Genomic DNA, 26,010 nt, shown 5'->3' with positions numbered 1-26,010 from the left:
TGATGCTTGAAACCCCCTTTCATCTTTGACACACACATATATACATGTGTGTTTAAATAATTTTCAAAATAAACTGAGAACTGCTTTTTGTAAAATGTATTTTTTTTTCTTTTTTCATTACATAATTGTTGTACTTATTATAATAAGTATAGCTACAATAGTAGATGGCCTACGGCACAAAAATACCGTAGGTACTACATGGTATTTTGGACATGTACCATGGTAATATTAAAGGCCTAGTATTCTTTTAAAGAGATAGTTCACCCAAAAAGAAAATTCTGTCATCATTTACTCACTCTCAAGCTATTACAAACCTGTTGAACTCAAAAGATGATATTCTGTCAGTTACAAGATGCATTTTGAGTAAATGATGACAGAATTTTAATTTTTTGGTTAATTACCCCTTTAAGTATCTTAGAGTATCTGGTACTGGCACAGTTCTTTTGTAAGTGTAGTTAGCTGGTCTACTCTAAATCATGATTAAATTATTTGTTACCTGTTTTTTACTTCTTTTTTTTCAAGGGTAGGACGGTCCAGTAACAAAGTAGTGAAAACACAAAACTAAATTCATATATTGAATTCTCAGGGGCAAGACTAGAAGAGGACACAGGGAAATATAATGGCAAAGCAATTATACTGTATATGCTTACTTTGTGAGGCGTTACTGCCAACATATACACAAACTTTGACATGGTTCGCCCATCAGCGGAACTATATTCCACAGCGCTGGTTTCCACACGGACCACTTTAAGCGCGGGGCAGATCTTTGACATTGCTGTAAAGGGGGAGGGACAAAACAAACAGTTACAAAACGTGTTAGAAAGTAACAACCACTGATTCCTGCGTTATAGTTGCAGTAATACTCCATTATTGTAACTTTAGCGGAATCATGTATCGGCGACCGCTGCAGTCCGCCGTTAGACAGTTATTAAACGCTTCAGCATCGAGAGCTGTCCTCGGAAAGGTAATTTATAAATACTTAAGTATCAAAAAAGGCAATGACATCACTTAAGTGCTTTATATTTGGGCCCTTTAAAACTTTGTTCTCATTTACGTTCTAAGACGGACATTGTAATGTCATTTGGAGTTATTATTTACATTTTGAAAATTTACGTTCTAAGACGGACATTGTAATGTCATTTGGAGTTATTATTTACATTTTGAAACGTAATGATGGAGTGGGTGTGTGTGGTGTGTGTGTCTATATGCATTGATGGACAACAGTCTTACCTAACTTGTTTTTGTATGTGCATGTATTTAATGTTATTGTTATAATCAGTGCATTGTGCCATAATTCTTTCAAATTTAATTTGTATACTAGTAATATTGTGTTTTTTTTATTACATTTGTATACTTAATTTTTTCTTGGTCAGTTTATTAGTCATATTTATACCAATTAAGGGATAAACAGGAGTCAGTTCCCTATGTTTCTTTCAAACTAGATTAGAAAGCAGTTGTCAGATTTTATATTTTCTTCCCAGGCCATTGAACAAGATGCTTGTCAGTCCAGGGCTTTGGTGGCTTGCCGGGTAACAGCGGATGTGGGCGTCCCCAATCACGCACAATACCGAGCTCTTCACAGCACAAGAGAGGTGTGTGATGCTTTTTCTGATCTTGGTTTCCATTCGTCTCTAAGGAATCACCAAATAGAGTCACCATGGATGAAAATGACTTTTACCACCACAAAAGTAAAAAACAAAAATAAGTCCAGATACATTACATTGATGGCAATTGACATAACGCAAAAAAACTGAATAATTTTTAAAAGCAGGGTTCATTATTTTCTGCAAAAACATGCTTTTATATTGATTTCAGGGTGAAATATGAATGTGTTTTCATAATGGTTAAGAGATCAAAAAACACAAATGGAAGTACGGTAATATGGAAATGTTGTCAAACTAATTTACACAGTCAAAACTATTAGGTAACACTTTATTATAATGTCCTGTTAGTTAATGCTTAAATTAACAATGAGCAATACATTTGCTACAGTATTTGATATGTTAGTTAATAAAAATACAACTGTTCATTGTTGGTTAATTTTAGATCAGCTTCATTGTTATATTACCGGATAAAGCATTTGATTTAAATTTGTTTTAATTTAAATGTTCATGTTAACTAATGTGTTTAAGTGTTCGTGTTAACTAATGTAGTTAACTAATATTATCAACTGGAAACTTACTCTGAAGTCTTGCCTAATTTTAGTTTTAAATAAATTTGTAGCAACAAAGTTAATATTTTCTACAAAACTAATTTCATTTGTGATTCTGAAATTCCAAAAGTCTAAAGAAGTTGAGGAACATATTCTCATTTCCTCCCTATACGCCCCCAAAGGGCAAGTGCTGATTATAGTCTACTAAACTTCTACTAGTCAGTATTCCTAATCATAGCAGTAAAACATAAAATCCCGGTGAGAAATCCCTTGGGGAAGGTTTTATTGCATCCATAGTGGGGGCTTGAGGGAACATTTTCACTGCAGTGACTCCATAAAGTGTACCCAGGTTGAGCTGGAAATGATTGTAAAATGCAGATCTTAAACCGGAATAGATGATAGATTTGACATTTTAATGGCCTTTTGTCAATATTAAAAATCAAAAGCCTTAGAGATCCTTCAAAATGCATCTTGTAACTGAGAGAGTTAGTTTTGTTTTGTATTAGCATTCCAGTGAGTTTGTAACTTGCTTTTGTCAACATATTGTTTATGTGTACTGTCTGTGTACACCCATGTGTTTATGCCAGTGTTTTATATAGCTGTAATGCCAGATATGTTTCTGTATTCTGTTACAAGCTGCATACTGTTAAAGAGACCCCACAGACTACAGATGAAGAGGTGGGGGCCTTCACCAAACTGATTGAGGCCATGGGCTTCACCGGACCCCTCAAATACAACAAATGGGTAAAGAGATAATATGTTATTATTGTAGTTTTGTGAAAATTTTTTTTTAAATTAAATTTTTTTTTTTCATAAAAAATTGAAAGTTGGTTATTTTTTTTTGATGCAAAAAAAGTGTAATATATATATTTTTTTTTTTTTGCTAAATTGAATATTGAATTATTTTTTTGCATTTAGCCCCCTTTATTTTTATAATTACGTTCATTATTAAATCTTATTATTCTCAATACTACAATGCCAAAAATGGTTTGCATTACTGTAATAATGAAAAATATGATATTTAATTGAAATATTGAGGTTATTTAAATTTTGAAGTATTTATACGCTAATATAATAAAACAAAATGCATTATTTTATTCCAGTAATGAGAATATAGTGAGAGTCACCTTTGAGAATAATGTTTTTTTTTTTTTTAAGCACATTGCAATATAGAGAATTTGGTTGGATGTTTTGCTTAATTATCATAAAAATGTCACTATGGAGAAAACTGGAATAGTCCTCAAAAATAGAATTAACTTTTTTAATAATAGATATAAAAATATGCTTATTTTTATGCTATATAAGACAACTTAAAATATATATTTTTAATATATTTATTTATGTATTTATTTGTTTATTTTTAATTTTGGGGTGAAATATGAACGTCTTGAAAATCCTCAACCAGATTTTTTTGCATCTACAATTGAATTTCGTAGTTTACTGGCAACGTCTTAGCCTCCACACCCCTCAAGCAACTTGACTTTGAAGAAGACACTGTCACGTTTTGATTCTAAAATGATGACTTATCTCGTATCACTACCTGTTTTGTGTTCTCAAAAGCAGGGGCCACACTTTGTGAAATCTGAGATGACCTTCCATGTTAGAGTCATCAGCATCACACAGCTGTCTAAAACTTGAGCATGTCTGCTTCATTTTGGGGCACATGTTTGGCTCGGTAGACCGGACTGAAAATGTGAACACTGCCGTGTCGTGGCCAATTTCATCCGTTTCTGCTTTTGATCACACCGAATTGAGTGGCTTTTTGATCATGTGTGTCACAAACGTCTCTCTTCTTTTGCAGAAAATTAAGATAGCTGCCTTGCGCATGTATACATGCTGTGTAGAAAGAATCAACTATGACGAGTTTTTTGAAAGTAAGTATTTTTGGTCCTGAATCTTTTTGTTTTTTATAATAATTTTTTATTGTTTTTTTATTATTATTTTGTGATGATTGTTGTTTTTTTATGAAGTACTAATAAACACTCGTTTTTTTATAAATGTTGAAATGAGTGTAAAGGGACCTTTTCAGCAGCACCTGAAAGATTTATGTGGCACTTTACAGCTGTGTTAGGTTGTTTTCTTTAGCTGAGGAAAAAACAGGTGTAAACCCAATAGCGGTTTTGGAATCGGAGCCCAAGTTTGCGTTGGTTTGGCTACGTGTTGTTTTCTCGTTCTCTCTTATGATGTCCTGTACTTCTCTCTTTCTCCCAGAGTGCTCTCTCCCTGACACGCTCAACTCATGGTTCTTGGTGGCACAGCTCCACGTTTTTTGGTTTTTTTTTTGATGCTTTTTTGAGATTTTGTGTTGATGATTATTATTAATGTTTTATTGGTGGTTCATGTAATGCATCGAGTTGATTAATATTCATCTTTTTAGTGGATTGCAAATGACGTATTCATTCTGAAGTGTGCAATGATACTCTTTGAAATTTGGTAACAACAAAGCAAATAAACAAAGCTTTTAAACACTCGTTCTGGTTTTAAAACATTGTTTTTTAAACCTTTTTTTGTTTTTTTATGTTTTCCAGAATTCTGTAATTTTTAATTAAATTCTGACTTTTTTTAATTCTGCAATTTTCCAAATTTTCAGGATTGGCAGAATTAATATTTATATGCGGATTGTTCTTTATTCTTTATTGTCTCTCCTTAATTGATTAGTTACTTAGAAGTAGTGTAGTTTTATTTTTTTTATATTTTATTTTATATTTTCATTTGTTTAAAAATGTGTCCATATCCAGATTTTTTGGGACTTTCTCTATTTTTTTTTTTTTTGGCTTATTTAATTGGTGATCTAGAACTGTCAATTTAATATATATATATATATATATTATATATTATACTCTTTATATAGATATATATATATATATGATATATATATATATATTGATATATATATATATATATATATATATATATTTCTTAATAATTTTGTCATTCTACATTTTGTTTACATTTTTTCCAAAATCCAAAAACTTTTTTCAAAATGTTAAATTTCAAATTAATTTAAATTTCAAATTTAATGTGGACATTACTACAAATGTCATTATTTAATTACGTATTTGATTAATACTTCAAACAAATTTTGAATTTAATATGGATGTTGCTACAAGTGTAGTTGAAGTATTTAATTAATCTTTAAATTTAATCGTCCTCCTCACCAAAGTCACCTGTGCCAAAGCTCAGGTGTTCAGGATTGGCTGATCTTATGAAAAAATTAGTGAATATGTGATATCGTCAGAATGAGACTTATGATTAATGGGGTCTGTTTGGTGCCAACACTCGGTACACTTCCAGTTAAAGGCACATAGTGTTTGTGCATGCAGCCGTGCATCTGCATGATGACAGGCTGTGTTGTTGTGTTTGTTGCCAACACTCGGTACACTTGAGTCAGCGCTCTGTTCTTGTATGCTTTGATATGATTTGTGTGGTGCTGTTTTGGGTGGGAGGTAGAGCTGGGAAGTACATGTGCCGTTACATCGTCCACTCCATGTGGGAAGATGTGGAGCAGAGGAGCAAGATTATGGGAGTGAGTAGATGTGTTTTTTTTTTAACTCTCTCTATTGAAACACCTTGCCATTAGTATTTTGTGCTTTTTGTGTTTTGCAATCCATAATAGTGATAGTCTATCATCTGTCAACTTGATATTTGGCCATTTTGAGGTCATCGCTAACTGATAACCATGCTTGCTTGACCAGTAAACCGTTGTGTCAATTTGCAAGATCTTATCAATAGAGCTTAAAGGGTTAGTTCACCCAAAAATGAAAATTAGCCCACGTTTTACTTACCCTCAAAGCATCCTATGTGTATATGACTTTCTTCTTTCAGATGATTCAAATCTGAGTTATATTAAAATTTCTCCTTGCTCATCCAAGCATTTGAATGGGAGTAAGCAGGTGTTTTTTTTTTTTTCTTTCTTTCAACAGTCCAAAAGTAATCAAATAATGTGCGCGCATCCATAGTAAAACGTGCCTCACATGGCTTCAGGGGGTGAATAAAGGTCTCCTCTAGCGAATTGATGCGTTATTGTAAGAAAACAAATCCATGTTTTTTTTTTTATATATATATTTTTATTGGAAACCAGCATTCATAAGCATCAATACAGTACTTAATTATGCTACAGCTGTTTTCCAGCCTTTTTCTTTTTTATGTGATACATTAGAACAGAGAACCAAAAAAAAAAAGGAAAACATCTCCCAAGAACAGAGGGGAGAGAGGAAAAATACAATAATAAAAAACATGGATAAATAATATGAATAATAATAATAAATAAACTAAGAAAAATCAATTAAAAAATAATTAGTTAGGAGAAGATAAATCAGTAAATAAATAAAAAAGACAAAAAATAAAATCCAAAAGGAAGGCATAAGAGGAAAAAAAAAATACTAATAACAATAATAATAAAAAAAAAATACTTAAATAAAGGATGCCCAGCATGCTCACTAAAGACTTGATAAGATAAACAAATTGGATGCGTCCCATTGATTCAGTTGGAGTCCAGAGAGGTGAGGGTGTTTACATATGTTATATGAGAGGTTGCCATCTTTTATAAAAAATTGGTTGCTGAACCCCTGAGGGAATATTAAATTTTTTCCAAAGACAGGAAAGACATTAAATCCCTTAACCAAGAAGTAGTGGGGAGGAGCGTTTGGGCTTTTCCAATGTAATAGAATACGTCTACGGGCTATGAGAGAGGCAAAAGCCACAACATCAGAGTTTTTCTTAGTGAGACTAGTTGAAGTACGAGGAACCCCAAAGATGGATATCAGTGGACAAGGCTCTAACAACAAATCCATGTTTAAAATGTTATAAATACTTTTTCTCACTTCTGCTGACTGACATACATGGTCTTCTTGGGTCCTAAAATCTGTATCTGATCTAAATCCACCCAAATCACTTCTTACCCGAACTCGGCGTGCATAAATATGTATATATTTTTTTTTAAGAAAAACCCGACCCGAGTCATACGTGATAAAATTAGACCTGAGTCCCACTGGAACTGACGCCATCTATTTTCTAACCTGACCAGACCTGAATGTAATAGTGTAAATCCCGGTGTCCTGCTGACTGATTTGGCCACTGCTCCATTGCTTTCATTTCATTATTTACTTCTTTAGCATTACTGTTACCTGCCTGATGGATACAAGTACAGCTTTCACTTGTGATCAGTGGATTGGAAAAATAAACATGACAGCTCGATAAAAATTAAATCGATAGCCTAAGAAATCATGGATTCGCTAGTGTTGTCTGCAACACTTTTTACCTCATCTCCGGTGAAGGACTTCTGCGGCTTTTCCTGATCGATCTCATATCTATAAGATGGATTTCTGTGTGCAAGGTTACAAACATTTATTCCTTTTCTATGTGCATTTCCCAAAAGAACACGAATGCACAAGTATGCATCCAGGACAGTTGAAAAGAATTCGAGTCTTATCAGGCCTATTTGGAAAAAGCACATTTATTTTAAATGACCAGAGACCTTTCTATTAACCCCCAACTAAATAATGATGAGGACTTTGTGCATAGTGATGAAGTACACTTGTGTGAACATGAGGAGAACTGACTAACACCACTTAATTAAAAAAAACATCAAAAAATGACAAAGAAAACAATGTTTGTGAAGAGAAAAGATCCTGCATCATTCGTTTCTAGATGCCAGTTGATTTTATATATCTGACATTCTGACAATTTTACGTGTTCAAATACTGTTTGAGGTCAGAGCCTATCAGTCTAATGAATCAAGTACTAAGTACTTTCTGCTTTTTATATAGGGCTGTGCAAAAAATCTAATGCGATTAGTAATTAGTCATTCAGTAAAGTACGCTCCTGTAATTAGTAGTATATCTCCAGCACGTGCGTTAAGATCAGGGGTGCCATGTGTTTCACAACAAATCCTGCCCAGTTGCTTCTCAAAACTAGTCCAAAACTAGCCCAATCGCGCTTCCAGGAGGCTCCCCGATAAAAAATTGCATCCCGGGGTTAAAATATACATTTGTTTGGCAGGGTTGCCTTGGTAAAATTCACATTTTAGGGGCTAAATATCACGTTATTGGTATTGGGGTCGCTTCAACCCGCGGACATGAAAAACAACCACAGACTTGGCAACACTGGTTCAGGTGGAGCGGCATTTACTACACAGAGCTACACAAAATCGCTTTCAAAATTGACAAAGAATCGCCTGTGATTTTAAAATCGATTTTGTGTAGATTGTCAGTGAATTACGGCTCTGTGTAGTAAATGCCAACCAGTGTTGCCAAGTATGTGGTTGTTTTTCATGTCCGCGGGTTGAAGTGACCCCAGTATCAATAACGTGATATTTAGCCCCTAAAATGTGAATATTACCAAGGGAACCCTGCCAAAAACGTGTATTTTTATCGCCCGGAACGAAACGCGATTGGACTAGTTTTGAGAAGCAATTGGGCAGGTTTTGTTTTGAAAACCTGGCAATCCTGATCTGAACGCATGTGCTGGAGATAATACTACTAATCACAGGAGCGCCCTTACTGAGGAGATGCTCATGAAAATCGCATTTGATTTTTTTGCACAGCCCTATTTTTATACAACAGATAGTTTGTCCGTCAAATGTTGTAGCTTGTGAAATGACTGATGATCAGGTCTGTTGTTTGAATATGTTGAAAAATGGTGAAATACAGTAAAATACTGCCACACACACATGCAGACACACTCAGGTTTTAGGATGTAATTACTATGCTCTACAGACTGTGGAGGCATTTGGAGCTGATCGCTGTCCAGCAGAGTAGCAAAAGGTGTTTAAATCTCTGCGAGGTCAGTAAAGATGACATGCTTCTGCTGCGCAGAGAGTGCGCATATATATGTGTGTGTGTTTGAGAGGAAGCCAACGCAAGGCGCCTTAGGGGAACTGCTGTCAGAAAGGGTGGGAACAAGACTTCAGCCCAGCTGTGAAAACAGAAATCTCTCTCTCTTTCCCCACACTTCTCTTTGTTGACACCCCCCCCCCCCCATCTCTTCTACCTTCCGTCTTAATCTTAATAGTAGGACTGAATTAGTATTGCTTTAAAGAACAAGCGCAACTCAGTCCAGATCTGTGCATGTCAAATATATATAGTACATAACATATAGCAGTGTATTGCATAACACCGTGAACTAGTTAACATGAACCAGATCATACCAGCGGCGGCTAATCAGTCACTACAACCTTATGGATATGCCAGAGCATGCGAAGGCTGGACGCGAGCCAGCCGTCGACAGACTTCTTTTGACTGTCAGCTAGAGTATTAGCAGTTTTGAGTCGTCGAGTAGTTTATTTATGCGAGGGAACAGCTCTTTGGTTTTCTTTAGCTTAGGATAGAGAAAGCTTTGTTTTCTGAGAGAGAGATAAACGAAAACCTCAAAGCTCCTGGTAAACAAAATGTTGTGCTTTGTGTGATAAGTTTTGTTGGTGTGGCAAAATGCATGGTAGATTTTTTTTTTAAAAGCCTTTCACATTTAATGTTAATCCAGGGTTGGTAGTTAATCCTGAGTAGTCAGATTTCCGGCTGTTTGATTTGTGAGGTCAACGGGGTTATCAGAACTTTATATTTTATTATTTTTTATAATTTTTTAAGTGCTTCATGATCTCATTAGCTGTTAGATAGTTTACAAAATAAAATTCTTGTAAAAAAAAAAAATTAAAAAAAAGTATTTACTTTTTGCAGCCATGCATGTTCCAATGGGCATTTGACTGTTTGCATTTACATTTAATCATTTATCCAAAGCAATTTGCAAAAAGAAACAAAAACAAATGGTTACAGAGCCAACAATATTCACAACATATAATTCAGAGTTAGGAAGAAAGTTCGAAAAATAACAATAGAAAAAAAGATTTCCACTTGCACTTTGTCTTTTATTTTATTTGATTTTTCTTTAAATTTTTATTTTATTTTATTGAAGTCATTTTTAGAGGTTAGTAATTAAGCCTGGGTAGTCAGGTTGGTTACTAGTCAACAACTTTTAGACTTTTTATATATATTTTTAGAGCTGATGCTTTCATTTGTATCCTGACAGTGAGCTAATTAACTTTTACACAGTTTATTATTATTATTATTATTTTTTTTTAATTGATCTTATCCTATTAAGCACTGTTTCTAAAGCCAAACATGTTCGTGCGGACCTCTTTGTTGTGTTGTGCATTGTTTTTTTCCATTGTTCATTTATTTTAATATTTCGTAGTGTCCTGCCATGAGCACAGTGTTTTGAAGACGCTGTTTAAAGTTAACTTGTATTAAAGAACTTGCATTAAACTTAACTTGTGTAACTTGTATTAAATGTGTCTTTAAACCCATGCATTCTGCTCTATCCTGGTGCGCGCCATCTGTTGTAGCTTCTCTGAACACATTGAAAAAATTAAAATTCTGAAATCATATTGAAAAAATTTAAATTCTAATTAATCAACTATATGCGCAGGCAACTAATTAACAAGTTGATTTTGTAAATATGCAGTCAATACAAGATGATAAACACAATTTGCACATTCATCTGTATTTATAACTACTTCTCGTCCATCTGTGAAACTGTCAGCATGTAAAGTCTGTTTGTCTTAAAGCAGTGTTTCCCAACCTTGGTCCCGGTGTGCCAGAAGTACACTGCATATTTTGTATGCCTCTCTAATCAAACGCACCTGATTCAACTCATCAGCTCCTCAGTAGCAACTCCAAGACCTGAAATGGATGTGTCAGGAAGACATCCAAAATGCGTACCGTTAGGGGTTTAGGACGCAATAGTTCACTAAAGCATGACAATTTTCATCATTTATGTCATTCCAAACCAGTTTGACTATAATTCTTCCGTGGAACACAAAAGTAAAAGACTTTTTTGTTTATGTGCTGGTTGGATTCTCACTTCAATTACATAGATTTTTCACAGGGCATTTGAATTTAAATATCTAGAAAGATGCAAAAGCTCAATGAAAGAACCATAAAGTAGAAATGAGGGTGAGCAAATGATGACAGAATTATCATTTTGAGTGAACTGTTCCTTTTTGTGTCAAACTACCTTGTGCTAGGTTTGATAATTGACATCAGCCTTGGTTAAGTATAGTGTGAAAAGATATTTTAATGTGCTTGACCTCTCTTCCCATCTCACTGAGCAAGAAGCCTTGTGTGAGAGAAAGACGGTGAGCACTGGAGTAAAATAAGTGCACTTTAAAACACTTTAAATGTCCACATTTGTGTGTGTGTGTGTGTATTTAATGAACTCAGCACCTCTCTTATGCCACGCTGTGCAAGGACTTTTTCCATAATGTCACTTTTCCCCCTCTCCCAGAGCCCATAAATCAAAAATCTCCATTTTCTCACGAGGACTCTTAATATAATCCTCTCATTTTTCAGGTGCTCTGTTCAGCCAGTAAGATTTTACAAGCTTATTATCAATTTAACATCGGAATTGCAGTGAGTATATTAATAATAAGGCTAAAATTTAAGGCCAGATGAAATTTGGGCTCCTGAAGTTGCCCCCTAGCTAGGAATGTCAAACTCATTTTATGTCATGGACCAAAATGGCACCTTATGCAGGTTTTTTTTATTTATTTATTTTATTATTATTATTATTTGGTAAAACTCTGTGTACCTGTGTAGAGACCATAAACGTGTTCTGGTTCATGCCATAAATGATTTATAGGTAAAATGAAAAGGAGCATGTAGAATGCATTAATTGTTCATCAGCTCCTTTAGATTTCATATACATGCTAAATTAGAGATTATTAGAAATATATTAATAATGATATTGACTGGAATAAGAGAGAACCACCCCCCCCCCCCTACCTGATAACTGTTGCTCTAATGAAAAAAATCTTTTAAAATGTTATTAACTATGAATGCCCGAGACATTGCTGAAATATTTTATTAAAAATTTTCAGTATTTAAATATTGGACTCCTTATGAGCTCTGGGAGATCATGTGTATTTATTTTCTTTTTAATGTTTTTTTTTTTTGAAAATTGAAATGTATTGACATTTTTTGACACAAATGACATAATTTCCTCCTATTGGCTTGTTTATGTATATATTCCTATAGCTGCAATTGGCTCATAAACGCACGCTTAAATAAACATGTTCAGTCATCAGTTATGTCCAGCTGTCCTGATCAGAACTCATTCACATATTCTATGAAATGAAATGTGTGTGAAATGGAAAAGGCGTTTGACTTTTGACTTGTCACTTTGCCCAGCGGCTCGCTTCCATCACGTGTATGAAGTTGCTCTCAGTTTTTCGGAGCGTGTATGTTGGTTCGACATGATTTTCAATGAGATGTGAGTGGGGTCGTGGTGTGGCACATGTTTTGGCTGCAGGTACGTACGGGACCGAAGACATTTGACCTCTCAGTCCTGGCAGCGGCCATCGAGTGGCACCGTAGAAAAGTGACCTCATTTTCCATCACAGCCTTTCTTTCTCTTGCATTCTTGTAGGTTCTCCTGCAGAGAAAATTTGCTAACATTACACATTCATTAGCAATATGGCAACATTTTTTTTGCTTGTATTTTTAGTTATACAGTTAGATGAAATTAAACATGTTAACGTGTTATGCATAATTTTATTGATTACTTGATTCTTTTTCAGCAATGACTTACTGGTTTAGCTCCACCCACTTGAAATCTAATTGGTCCATTATCCTTCTCCTCATAACTGCATATAAAACATCAAATATGTTCTGATTGACTGCTTTTCTGTTACGTTGTGCAGTCATTTCCAGTATAGCCAGACAAATAACATAGACTGTTTATTTATTCCGTTATTTTGATCCTTTTATTTGTGCCTTATTCACAGATGTTGTGCCTAAACAAATAAACCATTAATATTCATAGATGCTTTTTATTTTTTACAATTTAGATTTACTGTTAGAGTTACTATTTATGCTGCTTCATACCTGATGCCTTATACCTTGAGACTAATTTGGCAAAATGGCCTTACTTTATTTAGCCGGAAAGAAAAATATTTGAAAAATAGAAATTATTGCAGTACAAGTTTTGAATTAATGAATAATTATTTTTATTTTATTTTGTTATTTTGTTTATTTTAATGTATTATATTATATTAATATATATAATATATATATAATATATGTTTTTAATTTTTTTTTTTTTTAAAGGAAAGTTTCTATAATATTACATATTGCTCTTAATATTTATGGTTATTCAATTATCATTATGTAGTAACTTAAAAGGACGGTTTGCTAAAAAATAAAAATTCTATTGTTTACTTGCCCTGATGTTGTTTCAAATTCGTATGACTGGCTTTCTTTTGTGAAAATATTTTGAAAAAAATTTGTTTTGTCCATGCAACAAAAGCGAATGGGATCCAGTTTTGTTTGGACCCCAATGATCTTCAAAATACCGTCTTTTATGTTCCACAGAAAGTCAAACAGGTTCGGAATGACATGAGGGCGAATAAACGATGACAGAATTGTCATTTTGGTTGAAGTATCCCTTTAAGTTACTACATAATGAAGTGATAATGGAATAACCTCAAATATAAACCGCTTGTATTCGCTGGGAACGCCGGCTCTGTGAAGATGGGAACGTGCGCACACTTTGACCTGATGTGGAAGTCTGTTTTCACAGGTCAGAAGTGAGGAAGTATTTCCCTTTATGCCCGACCCGAATGCGTTATTTTTTAAGCTGTGAAAAATCGTGTGTAAACGGAGTGTAATCAGCGCATCTGGCAGGTCCGAAACAGGTCCGTCCTGTTGGATCAGGATACAGTTACAGCGCTGGAAATGGAAGGACCCCCACTCACTCAATCCTCACTACGGTTAGGTTACTTCGCCTAATTGTGCTAAAATACTTGTCATTTGTGCCATGTTAGACCAACCCCCCTGCCTTGAACTTTACCTCTACACACACAGACGAGAGTGTCAGGGCGTGTGTGTGTGATTCAGGAGTTTTTCTAAGCCATAGTAATAACAGTGAAGTGAGATATGACACTAATTTGGTGGTATAGGAGCGAGATTTTGCTTCTCAAGCAAGTTTTTGGTCCCTCGGCCTGATTAGTGTGAGGGATTAAATATCCCAGCCTGGTTTTACCGACCTGCGTCACAACACGGGAAAGGAGGATGAAGGGACGAAGATTGATGAATGGGAGGGGAGATCAGGGTGGACACCGGGAGGGAAAAATTCAAGATGGGAAGCAAGTGAAAGGAGAGAAAAAACATAGTGAAGTATGTAAACGTTACTGTGCAGTACTGTAGTGGTTATAAACATCTTTACTCAAGCATTGATCAAATATGCCAGTGGTTAACCTAAAATAAGGCTGGAAGTTAATTCTAAAAAGAATCTATTCTCAGATTCTGGGGCATTGGGAATCTAGTGTGTCTTCTGTAGAGCTGCTTATAGCTTAATTGAATTTGTTTCATAATTGATGAACTTTGTGACACTGCAATTGAACTAACCTGAATCAACATTGAGCTCATTTAAGCTGAACAATGACACTATTGCTTTCTGTAGAGATTTTTAACCGTTAAAATCGAAGTTGTTTTACAATTGACTAATTTTGACTGAATTGAATCAAGACTGAACAAAGACACTTCTGTGGAGCTGCTTAACAGTTAAAATTGAAGTTGTTTTATAATTGAATTTTGCAGCATTATTTTCCTGTTTATTACTGTGAAGCAGCTTTGAAACAATTTGTATTATATAAAGCATTATTTAAATAAATGTGAATGAACTTTTCCATTAATTCATTTGTTGACCAGTAGTTGGCGACTGGTGAATGTCTTTTTGAGTATTTCAGTAAATATCTGTACAGTTCACTCAGATTTGTTCTAAAGAATCAATTGAATCAATCGACTTTCTCATCAATTCATTTGTGACCAGTAGGTGGCAACTGGCGGGTGTCCTTTTGAGTAAATATTTGAACAGTTCACTCAGATTTATCCTAAAGAATCAATTAAATCTATCGACTTTTATATAAGTTCATTTGATGACCAGTAGTTGGCAACTGGTGAGTGTCCTTTTGAGTAAATATTTGAATCATTCATTCAAATTTGTTCCAAAAGAGTCATTTGAATCAATTGACTTATTCAATTAATTTGGTGACCAGTAGTTGTAATCATTCACTCATTTGTTCAGTTGAGTAAAGTGATTTGTAGCGTTCTCTGGAAGCAAAAGAGAATTGCTCAGAATGAACGTTCACATGCTTGCGTCGAATGTTTCGAGCTGTGGGCAGGAACACAAAGGAGAGCGAGCGTGCAGAGAAGACGAGGCGGGTAGAAGAGTTAAAGCACAGCCAGATGAGACTGATTATTTGCAGGTCTGGGTAATTATGCACAGGTGCTTTTCTGCCCCGTGCGCACACGAACACACACACGCTGTGACCCGACGCACTCCAAGCATGCAGAAAACCCGACATACAAGACTTAAGAATAAACACACTTGTTTTGAAAATCTCCCTACCCAAAACCTCCCAAGGGTTGGTGTCTGTGGCTGTTGTGCGTATGTGTGTCTAGATTCATATGGAGCGAAGCACCTGGGCAGGCCCCTCACTTCAGATCCAGTCCTGCTTTTGTTTTCGGGGTTAAAATTATTGCATTATCGTCCACATGTATGATATTTAATGCCAAGGACTATACCAGCTCTGACTAAATGCATAACTGTGACCTCAGTATTAGACAGAGACTCAGTCGCTCCATCACCTGTTAGCATCTAAATTATGCTTTACAAATTCAACAAAAGTCATGGTGTGAGATTCTGAGAATCTCCTCTTTTTTTTTTTTTTTTTTTTGCTCTTAGTATGACATTATTGTACTTTTCATGTTCCAAAATGATCTGTTAATGGCTCATTTTTATTTTATTTTATATTTTCGATCGGTCACTGGTTATAGCAAATTGGTGTGAATATTTTGTTGTATTTTAATTATCTAAATGATGACAAACAAAAGTCACAGTGAAGAATCTCCACTCACATTTTTTTCATTCAAGGTATGATGTGATTGTACTTTTCAATGTCCCCATAATATCAACATTGGGAAGTTGTGAATTGTGATTAATCATCCTGACCAATATTTCGGTTGGATACTAATTGTCAAAACTGGTGTAAATATTGTGTTTTCATTAATTTTTTCACTTGTCCTTGATGCTTTAAAAAGGTAAACAAAAGTCACAGTAAAGAATCTCTACTTATATTTATTATTTTAGGTTAAATATGATGTGATCATACTTTTCAGTAACTTTCAGGGTCCAAAATTATCTGTTAGTAGCCTAAGTAATGACTAATACAATTTAATAAAATTTTTATTTAAATTTTTGGTTTAGTTCGATTGTATTTTTAGTTTTATTATAATTTTTAAGTTCAGTTTTATTTTATTTTTTAATTTATTTTAGTTTAGTTGTATTTTATTATTTTTGACAATAACCTTATTATTATAATTACTTATAATAATAAGGTTATTATAAACTTATTATTATTACAGTGAAGAGGTCTGAATATTGCCTTTTAATTCATTGTTTCTCATTACCTTTTTCATAGATTGATGCCATTCAAAGGAAGGAGAGCATGAAGGTGATGACGGAGACATTCTACGCTGCTCTTTTTGGTTATGATGAGGTAAGCGGTTAAGCCCAAAGTTATTAACTCTTATCAGTACTAGTTTTACATATCATAACTGTCAATCAAGAACTGTCAAGAGTTAACAGTAAGTTTGGCATCTCTTCTGTATGTTTTAGGGAATTCTGTCAGACGATTGCGTTCTTGCGGCGGCGCTCTGGAGAAACATGTTCAACAGACAGTGTGAAGACCCCAGACAGCTCGAGCTGATGGTCGAATACGTCCGCAAACAGGTCAGTGTGTGTCTTTGATCATGTGTGTGTGTGTGTTTGTGTATGTGTGTGTGTTCAGAGGCCAGTTCTCTACTCTTGTGCAAACAGAAACGTGTGTATATACAGCTCTGACTTCCTCACACACATAAACACATTGGAGTGCTGCACGTCACCCACTCCGTCACTCAAATCAACTGGCACTGTGTTTAACAAGCAAACGCCCCCCATCTCCACACCATAATGTGACATTCATCAGGTTCAGCATTAACTGTGTGTTTGTGGAGAGCTTTCCCTTCCCTTTCACCCCTTCGTGAGCCCCTCTTCAGCCTCAACAACATCCATGCTAGAGCTGCACAATTCATGAAAAACATAATAGAGATTATGATTATCAGTACTGCAATTGAAAAGGGTCAGTAGGAGCAATCCATTTTGGTCTAACATCCACAAAATGTTTATTGATGCAGAGTTAAAATTATGCCGAAGGGTTGGTACAGATTTCCTGATTCAGATTCATGTCGTCTTGTGTTCTGAATTGATTAGTCTCTAATTCATTTGGGTATATTTCAGTTATAAAGTCTGAGGAAGGGATGGGAGTTTATGTTGGAGTAATAATGAATATAGTATTATAATAAAATAATATGTTTAGGTTAACTGGGCTCCAAAAATACTGTAAATGTGGTCAGAGTCCGCTTTGAAATCCAGATGCAATGTGAATGCAAAGTTATTTTTAATTTTATTTAATTTTATTTTTAAATACTTTCATTTTTGGTTCACGTAAGAGTTTTATTTATATATATTAACAATATTTTAGAAGTTTGGGTCAGTGAGATTTTTTATAGAAAATTTTGAGTAAGGACACATTAAATTGATCCAAAGTGACAGTATAGGCATTTTTAATATTCCAAAAGATTTCAATTTCAAATGAATGCTGTTCTTTTGAACTTTCTCTTCATTGAAGAATCCTGAAAGAAATGTATCATGGGTTTCACAAAAATATTAAGCAGCACAACTGTTTTCAACATTGATAATAATAAGAAATGTTGTTTTGAGCAGAAACAGTTTCTTGTGACACTGAAAACTGGATTAATGAATGCTAAAAAAATCAACTTTATCATCACAGAAATAAATTGTATGTTAAAATATATTTAAATAGAAAATAATTATTTGAAATGATAATAATATTTCACAATATTATGGTTTTTACTGCAATTTTGATCAGATAAATCCACGTTAGTACGTTAGTAAACGTAAAAGACTCTTTCAAAACTCTTACCTGCCCCAACTCTTTGGAAGGTAGTGTATGTAGTGTGTGAATATATATCAAATTGTACAGCATTTGTCCAAAAAAATAAATTGCCATAATTTTTTTTTTTTTATACCAAATTGCGCAGCCAAACTTCTGTCACACCCACACATCCTAGCAATTACTATTTCCGAATTCTTTTGTAATTCAGGCGTTTGTGAAATTTACACAGTTTTCCTGATTCTATGTCACATTCGTAGACAAGCTCACTCATTGGCGTGAATCTCTGCGAGATTCCTCCAGCGCACACCTTACCCTCTGGCCAGAGTGGCGTGAGGCGGACGTAAACACAAACAGGAACCGTTGATCTGCCACGCCAATGTGTGTCATTAATTTTGCTTACAATAGGCTTTTCCACTAAGACGAAATAAAGCAGATTGAACTGTTTTGGTTGTTTTAGGAAAAAGTGTTTCAGATTCAAATGTTTCATGGGTAAAAATTTACAATTAGGTATCATAAACTAACAATTTTTTTTTATAGCCTTTATTAATCAAGGTTAATGTTTGTTTCAAAATATACATATACACATTACAGTATATACATATATATGTTTCTTTTTTGCTCAAGGTATGACATGATTGTACTTTTCAGTGTCTGGCTGAAGGGTCCAAAATGCCCTGCTAAAAGCTAATTTAATGTATTATATTTGTTATATATTTATTTTTTACTATATTATTTATGAATTTATATATTTTTTGTTATTATATTTAATTTTATTGTTAGTTTTATTTTATTTTGTCAGTTTGACAATGAGATTATTCATATATTTTTATTTTTTTTTTTTGTTTTTGTTAATGTATTTTATTTTTATTTTTCTTGTTTTATTTTATTATATTTTGGGGATTATTTAATTTTCTGAAAATTAAAAAACTGTTTTTGTAATATTGTTATTTTTCATTTTTAATTCATAGATTCAAATATTAAATGCACAGTTTTTTTCTCATAGTGATGCTTGCCATAGTGCATGAGTACAACAACCTATTACTGTCATAGTTGGTGGTAAGTGCTTAGTTTTTAGTTATTTATTTATTTGCTGAAGTGGCCTGTAATAAACAGGATGTTGTATAGTCTGATGGCCATTATCCCAAAATAAGACCTGACCCTGGTCTGGGTTTATTCTGTCATGACTTGCATGTTGCATGTATGTTGTCTGTTACTTTTTTTTTCTGTGATGGCTCAGACTTCTTTCTTTGTTAAATTTCAAAAGTATTTAACCATATCATGTTTTCTACTGTGTATTACAAAGTCAGCCTTTAGGGTTTACTTTGTGACCTTTTCCCAGTGCCTTTGTCTATCAGTGTGTGAGTATCTGGAACAAAGACCCCATCAAGAGCTCTCATCATTCCACAAAGTACACAACGATAGTTCTCCATCACTGCCGAGGCCATGAGCTCATTACAGGTGCGGGCAGGAATTTATTACGAACGAGAGCGTTTGCGAGAGGAGTGCGTTATACACGGCTGCGCTGGTGCCTGCAGGCATTCTGAGAAAAGAAAGAAAAACAACAAATAAGCGTCATCTGTCGGCCCCTGAGCATCAGGGGCCTGCTTAGCTCGGGATGGAGTGAGAAGCAGAAGGAGAGCTGGAGCGAGTGAGAAGGTGAAAAGAAAAGAAAACAGTCACAGGTGCAGCACATGAAGCATGGCAGCGACTGATGACACAGCGCAGAGAGGGACACCGTCGCCATGGTTACAGCGGCCTCTCCTGATGAAGTCACACGGTGCGCTCGCATATGTGCGCCGGTGCTTGACTGCATCGTTATTCAATGCTAATTGCTCTCGACAAACACCCGCTAGCTCTGACATCATCGTGTGTGTGTTTGACTTTCTGTTTTTAAACTCCTGCAGCATTAAGAATGCTCCACTGGCTCATTTAAAGTGTGGCAACTTTTTTCCGAGCTGAGATGTGAGTTTGAGTTTGGAAATGAAACGGACGACATGATATTTCACCCCAAATAAGCAAATTTACTCCACCTCATGTCATTCCAAACCCCTGTGACTTCCTTTATTCGGTGAAATACAAAAGGAGATCTTCCCTGTCGTTTCATATACAAATATCATGAAAATATACAGGGACCAGGGTCCGTCAACCTCGTACCATAAAATATTCAGTACCATTGAATAGTTTGGAGTTGGTAGGATTTTTAATGTTTTTGAAAGAAGTCTCTTCTGCTCACCAAGGTTCCATTTTTTTTTTTTTTTTTTTTAAATCAAAAATACAGTATAAACAGTAATATTGTGAAATATTAATGCAATTTAAATAACTGTTTTTATTTTAGCATGTAATTAATTCATGTAATGCAAAGCTGAGTTTTCATCATCATTACTCCAGTCTTCAGTGTCACATGATCCTTCAGAAATCATTCTAATATGCTGATTTGCTGCTCAAGAAACATTTCTGATTATTATCAATGTTGAAAACAGTTGTGCTGCTTCATATTTTTGTGGAAACCATTATTTTTCCAGGATTTTTTTTTTTTATATTTTCCAGCATTAGTCTTTTGTAACATTTTTAAATGTCTTGACTTTCTCTTTTGATCGATTTAATGCATTCTCGTATAGTATCTTTTAAACAGTCATACTGAGCACACCTTTGAACAGCAGTGTATATGTGTGCGTTTATCAGATGGCTCATCCAGTCAGACTTTATAGCTGTTGCTGTCTGTTGAGTTTTCATCGGTTTGTAATTAGTTCCCGGGACGCTGCTCTGGTCCTGCGTGCATTAGCACAGCTGTCTTCACTGTAGCCCAGTTTAAATTAGTGTGCCTGTTTTAAACACTAGGAGGTGGATTCATTGAGGTCTGCCTTTTTACAGCGCTGTTATAGAAGTCATCTAAATTGAACCTGGATTCATTCAGGCTCGCTGTGAGGTTCAGCCTCTACGATTGGACCACACTTGTATTTTGTGAATTCATTGTATAGTTAAAGAGGGCTAGTTGTCACACTTTTGCATTACGTCATATCTTAAAGTCTTGGCATCAACAACAACAAAAAAAAGCTTTTGAATATTTTCATTATTTCCCAGGTGAATAGATACACATGCACACTTGTGGCAAGTTTTCACAAGGAGAAGCTGCTGGTTATTACGACACATTTGATAATTTTTTATTTATTTTTTTTTTTTTAAGCACAGCATAGTACAAAAAGCCCTCTTCCAAAGCATATTTGTACTGGAATGCATTTAAAAAAAAATAAAAATGTTATGGCTTTTAAAGTGCAATCTAAAACAATTATGAAACACAAAATTGGTCAAGAAAAAGCAAATATAATTTTAATCATTTATTTTGAGATTTATTTTCATTTTAACGTTTTTTTGTAATTTTGATGTGTTTTTGTCATTTGTAATAGTTCATTTATTTAAAGTATAAATTACTTAAAATTACTTAAAATAAATAGTCTTTGTCCTGAGAACATAGTTTAAATGTTTGGTAAGAATACACTGTGATCATTTAGCAGCACAGATGATACAGATGTTCTTTTCTCCACACAGATGCAGTTCATAGATGCTCTGGATGGGGAGGACCTGCTTTTAACAGGAGAAGTGAAATGGCGCCCCCTGGTGGAGGAAAACGCCCAGAGCATCCTGAAGGTTCCCAGCCTGACCTACAATGATGCTGGTCTCTGAGAGCCTAATATCTCACTTAGAGCTGTCAATCAGCACACGAGCAGCCAATCAGGAAGCAGCACTCACCTGATTAGTGACACCCTCTTCCTTTATCTGTCTTTCCCTGGCTTTCCTGACTCCCTTTCCCTGCAGGTGTGTCAGCTTCCCTCGTCAACACAGTGATGTGAATACAACAAACACACACACGTGCACACACACACATTTATTCTCACATGTATTGAGAGTATTAAGGACTCATCAGAATGGTTTTGCACTCTCCTTTTCTAAACCTATAGAGTATTCTTGTATTTATGTGTCTTTCCATATGGCTGCAGTGTTGCAATATTTATAGGAATATTTCCTGGCTCTTTCATTGGACCTCTCCTCAGCGTTTACAGTGCAAATAGTTGTTGTTTTTTATTTCACTCTCAATGTGTTGGAGGAAAATGTTTGGAGTGTGTGTGAATGTGAGTGTATTTTTTTATTTGTCAGGGTCGTCCACCAATAAAAGCGCTTCTCTAGTAATGACCTCCTCTGACTTCACAGTAATCTCACTTTGTGTCTATATCAGTTTCATTTCAACCATTTCTTGCTTTGATAAAACCTCAGGAATTTCTTTTTATATCTATAAAGTTTATTGCTTACTGACCCAACACTAGACCTACCTAATTAATACATTATTATTTAATACTAGTTAAGCAATTGATTTCCACTCTTCTGATGTGATATGTGATGAGAATAAGAAGAAAAGCGTGATATGATACTCCCCAGTGCATTACTCTCTGACACACCCCACTGCAGACGCTGAATAACACTGTCCAGATGAAATGAACATGACACAAATGTCTAATCTCTCCTTTTTTCTTGAAATTTAACGGCATTTCTCAAATTTTAATAGCTTTTTTCTCGAAATTTAATGATTTTATTCTCAACATTTTATTTAAACTTTTTTTTCTCTCAAAATTTAACAACATTAATTTCGAGATGATTTTATTTTTTTATTATTTTTTGTACCTAATCCCCTTCCGTATCCAGTAGTAGTAATAATAATAATAATTTGTAATGTGAAAATGAATGTAATGTGAAAGTGGAGCACATTTCATTGTGGGATGTGTGTGTGTGTGTGTATGTATGTGTGTGTGTGTATGTATGTATATATATATATATATATATATATATATATATATATCTATATATATATATGTGTGTGTGTTATAATACTGATGTGAATGTGTGTATAAACACTGCTTAGTGACACTTACCTGGTTTTGCATCAACTTCTTCATTATGTTCCTATAAAGGGAAAAGTCAGCACAAAGACGTTCCATGTTTAATGAATGTTCCAGGTTCATTACAATGGAATGCTGTTTATAACCACAGAAAATTCTTTAAAAAGTTTCTTTAAAAAGACTAGGTGACAGTACTGAATCTGATGACACACCAGCTTGTCACTGCATTTACAGTCGTGCAGTTTAACAGTAGAAATCCTGTTATGTAAAGCCAGTAAACATGGGTTACTTTAGCACGATATGTGCATGGATACTAGTAAAAAAAAAAAAGAAATAAAAATTTCTTCTTAGGAACTTCTAGTGATTTCCAATTGATACTGTCATAGATTATGTTAAAGGAGCTTAACTTGTTTAGAACTCAGAATCTTCCTTTAGGAAGTGCTAGTCATGTAATTGGAGATCAATCTTTTTGTGACAACAGGGGGCGCTAAAATATACCAAAAAAGTTGCTGTGCTTTGTTGATCCCTGTACAAAATGCTCTTCACCAGTGCAGTGAAGTTTGGAAGGGTTTATATAATTCTTCATGCCAGTGTGGAAAATCCTTGTCTTCCCTTATGTGAACCAGAATGTCATTTCTGTACTGCTGCTGTCCTGATCAGTGTTTGCAGATCTTCAGTAGGGTCAGGAGGAGTGTTGACAGGTGAATGTGTCATCAAGTGTCATGTGCTTCACAAATCCATCATATTTTTATTGTACATACTTGTGATTGCAACATGCACCAAACTAAACACAGACGTTCAGCCTGTTCTGACAGTATTCAGTGTTTTCTAACTAATCAGACACCAAATCAGACACCAAACCGGGGGGCAGCTGTGGCCTAACGGTGAGAGATTTGGACTTGTAATCAGAAGGTCGCAGGTTCGAGTCTCGGTGCTGGCAGGAGTTGTAGGTGGGAGGGAGTGAATGAACAGCGCTCTCTTCCACCCTCAATACCCATGGCTGAAGTGCCCTTGAGCAAGGCACTGAACCCCCAGTTGCTCCCCGGGCGCTGGATCTATAGCTGCCCACTGCTCCGGGTGTGTGTTCACGGTGTGTTCACTTCTCACTGCTGTGTGTGTACACTTGGATGGGTTAAATGCAGAGCACCAATTTCGAGTATGGGTCACCATACTTGACAAATGTCACGACTTTCACTTTTTTTTTTTTTTCACAAATACACCAAAATCCCATAGTTTCCCGGTAAAAATTTCTGACTTAATTTCCTGCTAATCTGTCCGTCCGTCCTTCCGTGAAACCTGTAGAATTTTCTTAGTTCCAGGTGTTTGTATGGATAAACTGTTCTAGTTTCAGTTTTATACATTTGTCTGGGGGGCTTTTGTTTGTTTGGTTTGAGTGGTAGATTGTGTTCAGGCTCCGGTTTCTGTGCTGTCATCTGGGCTTTTGTAGAGACACTGGTTAAACAGATGAGTCAGTGGAGGGTGATAAAGACACATAAGGATGTTGTTTAACCTCTCTGACCTCGTCTTCCTGCTCACATGATGCTGCTATCACTCTTCTGTCGCCCTGAGGGTTGCTCACAGTCTTTTATGTGCTGAGCTGATTAACTCTAATTTGTTATTTGGGATCTGTTCTTATCTGTAGCCTTGCTGACTTCCTTGTAGCATCTTTGTTTTCTCATAACTGACCTGGATAAACGCAAAGCTGTTGTGTGATCTAGAGCTTATGACAGATGAAAACAGGTGAGATAGAACACATGCAGTTTAACAGGATTGTTCTCAGTGCAGTCATTCTCTGGCAAGCCTTCTTTTAATCACTTGACATCCAGTTGCTGTGTACTGAATCATTTTGTAACTTCCCTGAGTTTCAGTGTCTTCCCTAATTAACTTATGTTTCGTGTCAGGAAGTGGTTAAAAATTATTTCAGACACTCCCGTAGTAATTTCTGTTTATTTTTATCGCAAAACAAGATAGCATGGGGTTTCCTTGGTATCATTGTTAACATTTGTATAATTTCCATAAGACTCAATTGCATATGAAGTATATTTTACTGGATTGCTCTGTCTTTAATATCACCAGACCAAGATTTTATTCAGACAGTTTTTAAATGGATGTTTTTAAAATGCCTCACCACAAAAAAAATAAAAATAAATAAATCAAACAAACAAAAAAAGTAACAATATTATTTTGCAGAATTTGTTTTTAAATTTTTTTTTTTAAATTAATACTTAAATTCATCAAGGACAAATTAAACTGATCAAAGGTGACAGTAAAGACAAATTTAAAGACTCCAATTTTAAATTCTTTTGAACTTTCTGTTCATCAAAAATCCTGAAAACAGGCATCACAGTTTCCGCAAAATATTAAGCAGCACAACTGTTTCCAACATTTATTATAATATTTAATATTTCTTAAGCACCAAATCAGCATATTAGAATGATTTCTGAAGAATCATGTGACACTGAAGAATTCAGCTTTGCATTACAGGAATAATTTACATTTCCAAATATATTCAAATAGAAAACAGCTATTTAAAATTGTAATAATGTTTTAGTGGTTTTACTGCATTTTTGATCAAATAAAACAGCACTATTGAGCATAAGAGACTTCTTTCAAAAAAAAAAAAAAATCTATTGGTTTGTTTAATTTTAAATAATAGAGTAAAGCTGAACTATCTTCTTGCTCTTTTAAATGTTGGTCATTTGTTGATGAACCAGAACAGAAAGTCACACTATGCTTCACTGTCATGTCAACATGAACAATGGGGTCATTAACATTTCCTGTTCATCCACTCAGCAGTCGCTATAGGCATGTTCCAGCTTTCCCTTGTATTTTACAGAGCTGAGACTCCAGGTCAGAAAGGCTTAGGGTGAGAAACTGCACAAAGGTAAAACAGCAAGACGCTGCATGCAAATGTTCCTGTTTTTACATGAATGATCTGCTGTAGGTATTCACCAAATGCC

At 34.9% G+C, this 26,010-nt stretch overlaps 1 protein-coding gene across 1 annotated transcript; it reads left to right on the top strand.

Annotated features, from left to right (window-relative positions):
• Window positions 1–744: 744 nt before the first annotated feature.
• Window positions 745–22,350, top strand: LOC109052089 (ubiquinol-cytochrome-c reductase complex assembly factor 1-like). The gene is made up of 9 exons (XM_042726544.1): window positions 745–964; window positions 1,482–1,592; window positions 2,789–2,896; window positions 3,954–4,026; window positions 4,364–4,422; window positions 5,571–5,678; window positions 16,626–16,703; window positions 16,823–16,936; window positions 21,708–22,350. The coding sequence occupies exons 1-9, from the start codon at window positions 890–892 to the stop codon at window positions 21,840–21,842; spliced, it is 861 nt and encodes a 286-aa protein (XP_042582478.1). The 5' UTR covers window positions 745–889; the 3' UTR covers window positions 21,843–22,350.
• Window positions 22,351–26,010: the final 3,660 nt, after the last annotated feature.

This window comes from Cyprinus carpio, chromosome B6, assembly GCF_018340385.1.
Source record: "Cyprinus carpio isolate SPL01 chromosome B6, ASM1834038v1, whole genome shotgun sequence".
Lineage (NCBI taxonomy): Eukaryota > Metazoa > Chordata > Actinopteri > Cypriniformes > Cyprinidae > Cyprinus > Cyprinus carpio.
This window is presented reverse-complemented; position numbering and strand designations above follow the sequence as displayed.

Coding starts and splice junctions, on each gene's coding strand:
- LOC109052089 (XM_042726544.1), top strand. CDS start 890: ATGTATCGGCGACCGCTGCAGTCCGCCGTTAGACAGTTATTAAACGCT. Junction 4,423..5,570: donor TGGCACAGCTCCACGTTTTT/TGGTTTTTTTTT, acceptor TGCTTTGATATG/ATTTGTGTGGTGCTGTTTTG. Junction 5,679..16,625: donor AGAGGAGCAAGATTATGGGA/GTGAGTAGATGT, acceptor CCTTTTTCATAG/ATTGATGCCATTCAAAGGAA.